We start from the raw sequence: 14,294 nt of genomic DNA, 5'->3' as shown, positions 1-14,294 counted from the left end.
ACAAACGATCATAGTTGAGAGCACTCTTTTCCCTTTCACATTTATATTACCTAGAAGACTCCCTGCATCACGTAGACGTGCAGGATTTAAGATATATTACCTGAACAACGTGCACATAGCACTTAAATAAGTGCTTCCTTTGAAACTGAATTCTGGTAATGATGAAAAGTTATATTGACTCTGAAAAAATGCATGAGTGTCTGGAAGACTAGCATAGGAGGTTGTTCATCAAGATTACATTTTTCTTCAGTTCAAAGTATGGACCCTGACTCACAAAAAAGACAATACAGGGACATTTCTCATGCCTCTGCACTGTGGGGAGATTATCTGCTTAGCTAGAATAAAAGAACAGGGGTAGGTATGCTGAACTTGAACACCATAAATCCACTCTTAAAGAGGCCAATGGAATAGTGTTCACTTCATCCACCAAAAAACGTGGCATAGAACTGCCTGCAATCCCATGCTCCAAATTTGCCACAATGTTTCTGGAGTGTTTTTGAAATGCAAGCCTCAAGCAAAATGCAGCCCACAAAAATTCAATTAATACCTAGGTAAACATCTCCATCTTTTAAAGTTGCTTCATAGAATATGAATAGAACCCCAATATTATGCTTCAAAGATGGGGGTTGTTTAATTATATATCCTCTGATATATAAAATAGGAAGTACACTGAGAAATCCTTACGTTCACTGTTAAAAAATAGAGAAGGTTTAAAAGCTGCTAACAAGATCTGACATTTGGTATTTTGTTGTTTTTTTTTTTTTTTTTTTTGGTTTAAGATTTTAAATTTCAAAAGCACAGATTCTTCAAATTAAAGACAACAAAAGTATCTCGTACAATCCATTTAGTATACAACATCTTCCCCATCAGTCCATAGCCAAATAATGGAAAGATTACTAGCACTAGTCTTTACAAAATACAGTATCAGATATCAGGCCTGCTCTCTACCTTTTGCAGACCAAGGCACAAACAATAAAAGCTGAATTATGGAATACTTAATGAAAATTACTGAAAAGTGTCAAACGAAAAAATAATGAAGTCACAAAACACACATTTCCATACTGCAAGCACCTTTAAATGAAGTCTAGAGCAGTCAACATTAAGCTGAAATATAATGCAAGTTTTCCTGTGAAAACCCAGTTCAAAGAAGAGAGATTTCACTATAACGTATCGATTTCCATTACTGCTGATTCAAAGAAGTCCCGATTCTTTTTCAGGGACATTTATATAGTACTATCTAATTACATACTCCATCAACCTAATTCAATTAAATAATAATATAATGATGTGTAAGAAACAACTGTTATATATGCAGACAATTTTAGTAGTACTAATTACATTCTAATTTTTAAAATCCATCATAACGAGCCTTTCTTCCCATTCTCAGAAGGGAGGACAATATGTAGGTTAATATTTATATTCTGTGTGTCACATTATCTTTTTAAGAATATTATTGAAGTGTGAATTAAAACACAAGTACAAAGTTCAGCATACAGCCAAGCTTGACTTTATTTTAAACTGCTAATAATTCTACAATAACATACTTAAAATTGCAGAATCTATTTTTAAAAAGTCATATCCAACTGCATTACCTATTAATCACTTCTCCATCTTTCACAGTAACTAGAATATCTGAAAAAAACATGCATATAAAAAAAGAATGTTTCATTATACAGAAAGGATATCAAAAGGGGTTTCTGCTAGTAAACTGTTTAATACGGTAGTTTATCTTCAAAGCACTTTATTGTACTAAGTACTAAAGCAGTTCAAGATATACTGCAGCACACAGAAATATCCAGCATTTCTACTGCTGTTAGAATTTACCTTTCGATCAAACAGAGGGGTTGTAAGTAACTTAGCTCTACATTGCTCCCAAGTTGTTTCTATCTCTTCACAGCAAAGTGATTTTTTGGACTCAAGAGAAATCAACTAAGATTCAGCTTAAAAGATTACCCCCCCCAAAAAAAAAAAAAAAAAAAAAGTCAAGCTCATAATGTCAAAAGGGATTTAGATCAAAATTTTATATCAGCTCTTACAGTGGCATTTTAGTTAATTTTTTGTTTTAACATGTATTTAATATCAGTATTTGCAATGTAAGAGAAATGTCTTGCTTCCCATTTCTTCCTGGGGCATATAATTCAACTGCTTACAATAAACAGATAAATAACAGTAATAAAAGTATCAAATACATTTGTGTTCTAAATCCTGTTATTAACAAATACAAACAAACCTTCTCTTTTGAGCTTCAGAGTCTCTCCTGGCTCGTTCTAGTGCCAATTCTTCAGCTATTCGTTTCTTTAGTTCTTCATCATTAACTACAATCAAAAGACAATTAAATGAAATTTTAACAGAATACAGTATGTTTCTAACTACAGAAAAAATTGCATAATACAGTGTTCTATTAATTTTTTTCTTCTATAAAGTAGTTGGAGCATCTTCTTGTGGTTTAAGCACCTTTCAAATTTTGATATACAACACTAGAGAGCTTTCAAAAATAAGACCTATTAAACAATTTTTCAATTAGCAGATTCTTTCAAAAATTAAAGACCACACAGTATATGTTAAATTAAATACATTCTTCTTTCAATAAGCATGCCTTTATCAAAGAAAATCTGGAAGAAATCTGGAACAAAAAAAAAAACAAAGTCTCAAACTACCACTTTTTATTCATATGGAATCAAGGGAAACGTTCTCATATATTGCTTTAAGTGTTATCATATGCACATTTTAGCCCCCATGATAGAGCATTTACAACATTCTAGATATCAATACTTCCAGTTTCTATTGCTTAGAGAAAGCTTTTGCCTTAATTCCTCCTAATTTCACTTGAGCAAGCAGACACGGAAAGAATATTTTCTTCATTGAGACTACTTCAAAGTAGTTAGTTCAAAGTCTGGTTAGGAATTGAGAAAGCGGGGAAGCAAAGAAATTCTCTTCAAAACTATGCAAGAAAAAATTTTTCCACACAAACATAGAAAAGCATGAGATTCGCTAATTCTGCACGTTTGAAAGACATTAATGAGACTGCCAAAAGTCATCTAATAAGATTTTCAAGCACACAGAAAAGGTCCATTCCCAGCCCATCACACTGCGGTAACCAAAAGTTAGGCAACTTTAGTGGAACAGCTACAACCTTACATAAAGCGCTGATTTGTAGCGGTCAGAAAGAAAGAGCATTCCTGGGAGGGGAAAAGAAAACAACTAAAATGTACAGCTGTAGAATGAGAATAAAGATCAGGTAATTATTTCCAGGTTTCTTGCTAGTATAAACGTGAATAGAGCTCCAGCTGTCTGGAACCAAAGTATAACCACATTTTGCGGAGCTGAACCTCTGCTACTCAGCGGTATCCTAGTTCTCCAGTGCCAACAGAGGGATATACCTTCCGTATTTATATAAGGCAGCTGGCTCAAACATTGCACACAAATTCCAGGATACGGAACTACAGAGCTGAAAGACGCATAATCTAACTCAAAAGTCATTAATGCCCATCACTTGGGCACAAGATGGATGTTAAATGAAGCAGGTGAAGCAACCTGCTCCTCTGCACACAGAAGCAGTAATAAAAACACTTGCTTAGGTACCAAAAAGGCAGAGAACTACATTTTCAGGCAGTATAAGACAAAAAGCAACTGCAAGACACTACGCAATTAGAAAAGTATTTATACATACAGATAGAATTAAACAACTGGCAGCAGACATATGTGTGGGTCCTGGGGCAGGGCAGGAAAGGCTGTCAGCCTCCTTTGCCATAGCAAATACAGTTAAAGCATTAGCCCAGAAAGTGGCACATCTGGAATTTAGATCCTACTCGGACAGAAGGGTGAGTCCATGTACATCATATTCAAGAAAAGTGCTCTAGTCTAATCACCAAGCTCTAAGCCAATTTAAACGGAGCGGGTTTTTTTGTTTGTTTTTTTGTTTGTTTTTTTTTTCCTGGCTAAGTCATTACGCTAAAGCAAAAGAACCTAGTGATTAGGGCACAAAACTGGCACAAAGTCTCCAATTCCATCAGTTTCTTTGTGCAACCATTTATGCCTTTGACATCAGGCAGCCACTGGATTCTGAAAAAACAAGAGATGCGCTATTAAAATGCAAGTGAAAAAACAGCAATGTATTTCAGGGATATCATGTTTGTGCGTTCCCAAACAAATATCAGATAACCACACTAAACTCTGTCTTAAAAAGGGAAAAAGAAAAAAAAAAAAGTTTTGCTAAACAGAAACCTGTTTATATATTGCATCTCACATAAATCTCCCTCTACACCTCAGTGAATATCACAAGCCAAAATTGAAAGCGGTTAAGGTTCTGCATTTCTACACTTAGAAATGATTAGGCTGTCATAAAACTGAAAAATTTGTTTCAGATCACTTCCAGAACAAGCTGAAAACTCACGATCAAATGTTGCTTACTGCAATTCCATTCAACCCAGATACTTCAGTATTTCGTATCCTTTTAATGCTGTGCTCGAGAATACACAAAATACTGCCGAAGTAGAAGCACGCTGTTCACCAGCATTTATACCATGAAGTTTGTTTTCTGGTGTGTAAAAATGAGTAAAAAAATCTAACAGACCATGGAATGGTCCTTTAAGATATAATAGTTAAAATTCAGGCATCAGCCAATAAAGACATAGCATATTTGACCTTAACAATCAATTAGGTTACACATCGATCAGCCAAATACTAATAGGGAATAAAAGCAGAGCTATAGATCATCCAATAGAATTATTGTAAGATATAATTGGGTAGCTCCCAAATGAGAAATTTATGATGTTTCAGTAAAAACTGCAGTTCTACAAGCACAAGGGAATTGCTTTAGGAAAAGAGGCACTTAAAGAAAAGTTAATTTATTAGAAAAATTGGAATTGTTTCTAGGCAAAAAGCAATAAAATCTTTCTGTGATAGCAATTTCAAGTCAGGCTATATGACATTAAAAATAGACACCTAAAAAAAGCTATTGGAGAACATTAGAACACAGTAGGCATGGGGCTATTGAAATAAGCAGGATCTGGAGACGGTAAGCATACAGCAGTTGCCAAAAAGTTATTTACCCTTCTCCATCCCCCTCATTATTTTAAGCTCTTCAGAATGCTGAAATCCGTGAATTTCATTATACGCACATTCCTGGTCATACCAGCTTGGAAGAGTTTTAGGCACCTTTATTTAGGAAGGTCACAATCCCACCCCAGGGTTTTAATATGCTCCCTCTAAAAGGGCATAAAATGAATACAATTTTACTGTTTCCTGAGTGCGAATGTCCTAATGTACAGTTCACATCACAAGGCAATTTAGATAGATGGTCAGTAATGGGAACTCTACTGAAAAAGCCATAGTGCAATAACCAGAAATAACTCTTCTCTGTTCTCTTAGCATGTAAAGTGTGGATCCTGATAGGTGTCTGATAAGCATCATTCTCCTCAGGATAACTGCAATGGAGTACCACCAGCAGCACTGCCAACGGGCCCATTACCACGCTCAGATCTAGGGCTGGATCCAGCAGCAGGGGCACAGTGATTAAAGTGACCCAACTGCTCCATGTAACAGCACTGCTGACACAAAGGAGAAAAAAAATAAAAATAAAAGAAGAAGAAAAAAGCTCATTAGACCAAAGATTGACTGTCAATGGACAAGAAGATTTTGCCATTTTGATAGCCTCTGGAATGAATCAGCCTGGTCCTTATATTTGCCTACTGCTTTGGAAAGGTTTGAAAGATATGATCATTTATGTCTAGTATTACAGTGCAAACGCATCATGTGCATCCTCCCCTTCATGCACAGAATGAAGCTTTAAATAAAATACAGGCAAGCTGACCAAGTTGTATTTAACCCAATGGGACAATTTAGAAAACATTTGCATGTATTTGAAGAACAAGATAATACACACATTCAGTTCAGTTAGTTTTGGCTCCTTTCACCTTTAAAACAAAGCATTAGAGCACAGCAGAAAGAGGACAAAAAAAATAAAGATGAAACAAGAAGAAGAAACCCTAAGTTATATCCAGTACACATGTACTGGCCAAAAATCTACAACCCTACCCGATGGAAAGCTGAGAGGCAACTTCCATAATAATAATAATAAAGCTGCAGAACATTTATTCAACTTCGCTATCAAATCGTATCAGTCAACCTCATGCTCTTCAGATGGGCGCATGGGCAAAGCGAGCAAATGGGTACACAGGTATATTGCAGTGAAATAGGGTTGGGGGTTTTTTTTGAAAACAACGTGAATCAGTTCAGCAGTTATGAAAGTGTAACAGCATTCTCTGCTTTGCTGCATTTCAATGCTTTTCCATCAACCCTTTCCCATACAAAGACAAAACACTCCAAGATTTCTATTCATCCAATACTCTTTTGTAAAACTGGAGAGAGGCCTATTCTTCCACCTTTTAAAAAGACCACAAGCCCTATGAAGATGGCTTTGGGGATCACTCTCACAGTTATAGCCTTCATCTGGACTACAGAAAACAGCAAGAAGCATTGGTTTTGGTGACAATAAAAATCACATTGCAGAAAGCCATTTGTTTAACCCTTAGTATTGATTCTCCTCTTGTGCTTCAAAAATCAGATGATTAAGAAAACATATACTTGATGACTTATCCAGGGCCAAAAGGCTTGAACAATTATGAGGATAAATCAATGAGGACTGAGGAGCAAAGGGTACCTAAGAGCTTACATATCCTCCTGACTGTTACTGAGATTTCAGGCACTTAATACGCATTTCGTCTTGGAACAGTGAATACCAGCGGTATCAGAGCCAAGATAATAGTTTCGTAAGATGACAACCATTCTTGAGACATAAATAGCAACCTTACCTCCTAGGTCCACTCTGAGCCCTAATAAAGGATTAGGAAAAAGCTTTTCATAATTAGTATCAAGAGCAAAGAAAAGCACCAGTACAGCCAGTATTTATTTTAATTTTTCCATTTACGTAGTTATGTGTATGCCATATTTAGCATTTTACACGATCACTGTGCTGTTCTCTTACTATTGTAGGAACACTTTGCCCTAGAGATTAATAAAAAAACTATACTGTATTCTTCATATTACCTTGCACACTCAAGTACAGCAAACACTTGCGCCACATTCTGGTAAAGCTGCTTATTCATCTCCACTCATTGCAATTCTTATTGCAAGTAGCCAACCCTCTCACTGTAAGTTGATGAGTAAGGATATATGCAACTCAGTGACTTCCCATAAGATCTTCCTCCCTTTTTTCCTGCCCATGCTGTCCACACTAGTCATAGCATCTAAATGCACAACACTTTCTCCTCACCCTGAAACCATGACACTAAAATTACAGCAAGAAGGCAGCATTCAAAGCTGCAACCACCACACATTAGGTAAAAATTAATGAAATAGAAGATTCCTAGCTAAAGGCTATTAGTCCTGCAATCTGCAATTTCAAAAAATTCGTTAATGGAAAACATTTATTATCAAGTATCTTAACTAAAACCTCTCGAAAGGGCAGGTGCATTAAGTTATTAATGAAAAGACACGCTTGATACAATCAAACATGTTTTAGAAAAATACTTAGCTAAACAACAGTCAGAGAGTGAATTTACAAGAAAGGAAAATAAATCAGCTCTACTCTTTTCAATCCACTTTGCTAGCAGCTATGAACTAGATGGCCTTCAAAGAGCAAATTCCTGAAAGCCAGAACAATACAGACATCCTCCAGGCTTAAGGGGATAAACATTTGCTGTTAGCAAAAATACCTTCACATACATAAAACGCGCAATCCCTCTAGACAACCTGTTCCAATGCCTGACTGTCCTCTTGGTGATTTTTCTTTTTTTACGGGAAACAAACTGAAACAAGAGGGTTCTGACTTACATCCACTGTCTCTCATCCTCCTACCTCCGTGAATAGCCCGGCTCCATCTTCTCAATAACCTCCTTGTAGTTACTGGAAGGCTACTAGTAGGTGCCGTTGAAGCCATCTCTTCTCCAGGCTGAACAAGCCCAGCTCCCTCAGCCTTCCGTCACAGGTTTCAGACCACCACTGATAATCCAGGTGATTAGCAGAGGCGGGAAGTCAGCTCTTATATGCTGCTAATCCAGACACTAGTTTCTCCAACGGTTATGTTTTCAAGTTTACCTAACTGCAAAACTTAAGCAAGTACTGTGGTAAAATAGGCCCACCAGACTACAACATACAAACTAACGAAGGAGCTTCCAAACAGTCTGGCCACCAGCAGTCACAGCGTATTTCCACTCAAGTTGCTCAGCAATATGCTGGAAGCTGTACTACTTACCTCCACCCTGAAATAAATGGGCACAACAAAGGCAGACTCAAGCCATTATAGTTAAGTATAGAACTTGGACGCAAATTCAGATGACTGAAGTAAGAAATGCTTAAAAACAGGAAGTCTTATTTCCATAGGAAACATCATTTAAATAGAGCTAGAAAAAACACAAGCAACAGCTTTCAAATTAGTACGTTCCTGAGTGCATCAGCAAGATAGTGGGTGAAGAACAAGCCACATATATGATTCAGTTCATCTTTCACACAGCAACTCACTGGAGGCTGTTAAGAAAAGCATTTGGTTATAAAATGAACGGTAAATCACAGTCATGAATTAGAAACAGGCTAAGACGAAACAGAGAACAGAAAGCACAAGCAAAGAACATGGAACAGAAACACTGTAAAATCTGCACATGAATAGTCTAAATAATTTTATCAAGACAGGATAAGTCTGTGGAAAATACAAAAAAGGAGAGATTAAGGTCAAGCAAGCTGAGCAGCACAACAGTATACAAATTCAGTTTTGAAAAATGAACAATCACATACACTGGAAAGCATAATGCAATTTCATCATATATTTTACTTGCTTTTTTCTTCTCTTTTTTTTTTCTTTTTAAATCAACCATAACCACATTTAAGTCCTCAGTATCAAGGAAGCAGAAAGAAAACTTGTTTAATGGCCAGCCAGAAGGGAGGGGGGGGCAGAGTTGGAGAGGCAGAAGACTATAAAGAGAAGGTCCAATATGTGTCTAGAATATACAAAGAATGCAAAAGGAAGAATAGAAAAAAAAACAGGTATCAGATGACAGAATTGCAGCTTTCTCTGAGCATAGTATTTTACCAGTCTACCTATTTCAGTAAGGCATAGTAATTAAAACCAAGGATGCATTTCTCTCACAATCTAGCTCAGCTCAGCCAATAGTTACGGGCTTCTCTTCACTCTTCCATTACACAGTGTTAAAAAAGCTCACAAGGAAGCTGACGAGGCAACATTTGGACATTTCAAGTGTCAAAAAAAGTCTTTCAATGGACAACGCATTGGTGAACACTTTCTTAAGCTGTTGAATACAAAAACAAGTCAGCCCAGAATGCCAACAGTTAGGCTGTACAATATGTAAAACAGGTTTGGGGAATCCAGCTCCAACGTATGTACTAACCACTGCCAGAATCAAGAAGACTTCTTTTTCTCTGGGAAAACTGCAAAAATACACTGTAGTCATCTCTGAAGTATCTCATACAGAGGAGGATATCGGGGCAATCAAACCATCGCTGCGACCCAACAAGGCAGTTCTGCTGTCTGTACGCACACTAAGTACTAGCATTAACCATCCAGCTTAGCGCAATGCCCCTTAGGGCTGTCTTCAAACCTGGCTCATCTGGCTCAGCAGCTGGCAGGGCAAATGAAGCTTTGTAGGCATTAACATTAATGAAGATGTCAGAAGCAAAATTCCTAACCGAACACTAACAATCATAAATATTGAATCAAAAAGCAAAGTATTACGAACAGGTTGGTGACCTGGAACATTCATAGCATCAAGCTATGGGCTTGCGATATACATTATAGCTCTTCTACAATTAAACTAGTCTTCCCTCTGCATTCTACTTTAAGTCACATAATATGCACATATTAGAATATGCAAATATCCTCAATTTATTCTTTGCCACTCAATAGCACTCCAATTTGGACTGTATCTAAATTCCATATATCACACAAAAAACGAACATCATTGGTAGCTATTTAAGTTAAACAGCACAGAAAAGATAAGAAGTATTAAATTCATGAATTATATAGCCAACTGTATGTGACATACTCAAGTAGCATACTATTAATTTCCGCATGAGTGAAAATATATATATACACACATACATATATACATACACACACACTATTTCTTATTCAATTAAATTACTAGAAAATATCATTATCTTTCCTGCAGTTCGAAGTGGTCTCAGAGCGGCTAACCATAGAAACAAGGTTTTTTCTCATCATATCAAGGTTAAACCGCATTGGTTAGTCAATGCAAAAAAGCTCTACCTACACCTAGGCCTGCTGAATGCTGTCTGTGGATAAACAGAAACTTCAGCTTGTCAGTCATCAATCCAATACCTCTCGTGAACATAAAATTTACTGGCAGAGTTTTGTATGTTTTAGGTATCCGTAACACTGTCAATTCTTATCCTGGACTCCTAAAAACATGTTTTTCAAAGAAAGGCATACAAAGAGTCATTGCACACTAACAAAAGTAGTAAAACTAATATCAAACCATATGATTTCAATGCCTATCAAAACACCAGAAAATATATTGAGCATGCGTAATTTGGTGGTACCACAAACATCAATGACATCATTGCATATACTTTTTAATTTTCTTTTGTTCCTCCTAGAGCCTGAATTTGCTCGTAACAATGTAAAAGAAAGCGAGCAAGCATACTAGCAACAGCTAGTATAGATGGAGTATTCCCTTCCTATAGTTATTTTAAAAAATTGAGTGGTTTGCAAACAATATTCTACCTAGTCTATAACACTATACGTTGTCCAAATTAGCTTTACACTCAAGGGAAAATTCAGAGCTGCAGCTCTGGAAATAAGTTATTTGCCTTAAAGACTGAAGTATGCGTTGCTCTTTGAACACAAAAGGAATCCCTTAGAGAGTTGCAGGAAGTTTCACGGTGCACGTACAACAGAAATATCAGAAACAAATATCTATGTAGGAAGTTCAGCAGAACACCACCTTCATTGGTGAACTTATTACATAGTTCCCGATTCTATTTATTGTAACCTGCACAGTAGGGTATGGTCACCATTTAGGAAAAAAGGTATTAAGAAGAATAGCATTCTTATGCACATGTTTTATTTTTAGATTCATATATGTTTAACTACCAATGCGTACAGCAACTCTTCCATTTAAATTCAGAATTACAGTCTCTTTCACCAACCATAAATTCAATATAAAATTCTGTCTCCACAGAGTTTTGTGTTAACTGTTAAATAGTAGAAATGTGTGGCATTATTTCTGCTAGCTCCTATCCTATCCTACCCTAGCAAGCTCCTAGGACAAATAACCACAAAAATAATGCAATTAGAACTGTGAATAATTGAATATATTATCTATTTTACAATGTAAATGTGGGAACCAATCAATTTTAATTTAAGTTAGAAATAAGATGCCACATAATCTAGATGTAAAATAGCAGTTGGTGTTATATTTGAACTTTTCTCTTTTCAGAATCCCCATTATTATTACAACTTTAGCAATAAACCCCCAACAACGAATCCACATAGACTTAGCAAGCGGGCCAGAAAAACAGGAGAAAGCTGGATTACAGGTTTTAGAACCCAATTCAAGAAAATGGGATACAATCTGCCTGTGCTTAACAGCCCTATTCAACAGAAGCAATTCATTTCTGAGATTCACGCCTTAGTGAGGAAAGCTGAGAAGAATCTTCGTTACTTTTTAGCATGTCCAAACTACCTCCTACTAAACTAAGCAAAAATAAATAGAAATGGATGTATACAATCAACAGAAAAACAGATACTTAGAAGATATGACATCTCAAGGCAAAATATAGCATTAGATCTTTCAACCAATGCACAAAGGAGAAAAGTCAAGAATTAAGGATACCCAAGAGGTCTGGGCAAAAATTTGTGCAGGACAAGGCCACCCTGCTGTGCTAAACAGCCTGCAGTGACAGCACTTCAAATCACCAACAGCCTAACATCAACTCTCCCGTTACAAGATCCAGAGCACCGTATAACACTCTGTTCAGTTTCAAATCTGCCCCAAACCACACCAAGCTCTTCCCAGTTCAAGCTAAGCTCAGACTGCCGGCCGAAGATCAGGCAGAGCGAGCTACGCTGGGGCTGCAGTAAAGGCTGCAGCAGAACTGATGGAAGTTCTCACAGCAAATTTAAAAATATTTTTGTGAGATTCTGCAGTCTAGCCTAGCATTTATTCAGATAAAAGACTATAGGAACGACAAGAGAGCATTGTGAATCCTCAAAAACGTGTCAGGGGACATTTCTGATTAGAAGTTTCTTCAATAAATTTAGAACTATTTGCAAAGTTTATGCACCCTTGACACAAGAAAGTTACTGTCTTAGCTTAAGTTACATATAAGACAGGCGACACATACTGAGAAGTGGTGTAAGATAAAAAAATATGATATATGAACAATTTATTTTATTTTCTAAGTCATTTACCATCAATAAATGGATTGAGTTAAATGAGCCAGTTAACATAAAACATATCTAATTTTTATTTTCTGTGTGTTTCAGGAATCTATGCTTTGCCAGTTACATCACCATGTGAAGATTTATTACACCTTTCAAAATTGTTCTCAAATCCCTTATGAAGTTGTGGATCTTCTCAACTGAACCTTCTTATCCACTCCTCTTATCCACCTTTGCAAAAAATATGCATTCTGTACATATATTTATAGATTATAGATAGTGTGTGTGTATATATATTTTGGTTCAGCAAATATTTATCCGTAAGTCAGTTTGCTTTCACGTTCGCTTAAAAAAAAAACATTGTGTAAATGGGAAGACAGACGTATCTTTACGAGACTAGCATTGGCAGCGTTCTCCTTGCATTTAAAGCAACAGTTGAGAGACTGCTATTTTAGCTGTCTGTGCTCGTACTTCCTTCTACATGCTGTGAAGTTTTTGTTGTTGAACACAATGGATAAAAGCACAAGGATCATATAATTCAACATTTAAAAATAATCACATTGTAAATGATGATATGAAAGATTAATTGCTCTGCTTTCAATAGGATTAGGCACAGTGTCAAGGGACGTGGCCAAACTCTTCTCAGTTGTCTGAGAAGAGTCAAACTCAACTCTCTTGTGTGACAGGACAAGAGGCAATGGGCAGAAATTGAAGCACAGGAAGTTCCGCCTGAGCGTGAGGGGGAATTTCTTCCCTGTGAGAGTGACGGAGCACTGGAGCAGGTTGCGCAGAGAGGTTGTGGAGTCTCCTTCTCTGGAGATATTCAAGCCACACCTGGATGCAACCCTGGCTACCACGCTCTCGGTGACCCTGCTCAGCAGGGAGGTTGGACTAGATGGTCTCCAGAGGTCCCTTCCAACCTTCCTGGTTCTATGATTCCTTCAAGACAATCTAAGTTTTCCAGTTTCTGATCTTCACAGTTCATAAATTTCTTGTAAAGTTATTTTATCTGACAGTATGGGGAACTTACTGGTATCCCTTTTATTTTCTTGTAACTTTGCAAAATTATTTAGGTCTGTATACAAAGAACAACATGCAATCCAAAGAGATTCAGACCATTTTCAATACGACAATTCAATATTTTCTGACATGCTTAGAATATATTCTAATATAACAAAATTCACTATCAAGCCCACAACTTGTGTTAACAGACAAGTAATAAACTAGATGATAAAAGCTTAAGCATTACTGAATTTAGAGAACACAAAAGGAATTTTCACAAAAAAAAAAATCTTATTATGGGGCATATCCCATAAAAGTAATTAAGATGCAATCAAGTACATTCTATGGAAGACGTAAGTCGACTTCATTTGAATTTTTACGTGGGGAAGCTGGGGCAATGAAAGACCTAAATCAAAAAATTATTTTGCCAAGAATATTTCAATAAACCTCTACTACCACTTAGGGAACAGTGCAATAATCAAGTATTTCTGCATATAATAGCTAGGCAAAAGGGTTTATAAACCAGAAGATCTCTTTATTTTTACATTTAGAAGTCACCACTAATTGCAAAGAATTAAAATGGTTATTGCACAGGCTAGCATTCCCAAATGAGACTCTCTGTACTGTCAAGGCTACATAAATAGAAAAATTTGATGTTCAGTTCATCTGCTACTATTATCTTTAAAGAGGATCCTCCAGCTGCAATTGCACACTATTAATGGCACAGGAAAAGTCAATTTTACCCAATTACAGCTCTGAATTACAGTAGCTTTGGACAAAAAAAATAAGATTTGCAAAGCTGCTCTTCATTCTGAACCAAAAACTCCTCTGTTCAGGGCAGTCTCATATACCTTTCCATTGGTGAAAATACCAGTTC

The 14,294-nt window shown here is 36.5% G+C and overlaps 1 protein-coding gene across 2 annotated transcripts in view; it reads right to left on the bottom strand.

Moving 5' to 3' along the window:
* The window catches only part of CHCHD3 (coiled-coil-helix-coiled-coil-helix domain containing 3), a 150,577-nt gene that overhangs the window by 121,601 nt on the left and 14,682 nt on the right, over positions 1–14,294 (bottom strand). For both annotated transcript variants that reach the window (XM_062580340.1, XM_062580348.1), the window contains exon 3: positions 2,231–2,315. In XM_062580340.1, the coding sequence (XP_062436324.1) occupies positions 2,231–2,315 (85 nt within the window). The remainder of the gene's footprint in view (positions 1–2,230; positions 2,316–14,294) is intronic.

The sequence above is a fragment of the Rhea pennata genome, chromosome 1 (assembly GCF_028389875.1).
Source record: "Rhea pennata isolate bPtePen1 chromosome 1, bPtePen1.pri, whole genome shotgun sequence".
NCBI lineage: Eukaryota > Metazoa > Chordata > Aves > Rheiformes > Rheidae > Rhea > Rhea pennata.
The sequence above is the reverse complement of the archived record's forward strand: the minus strand, read 5'-3'. Positions and strand labels throughout refer to the sequence as shown.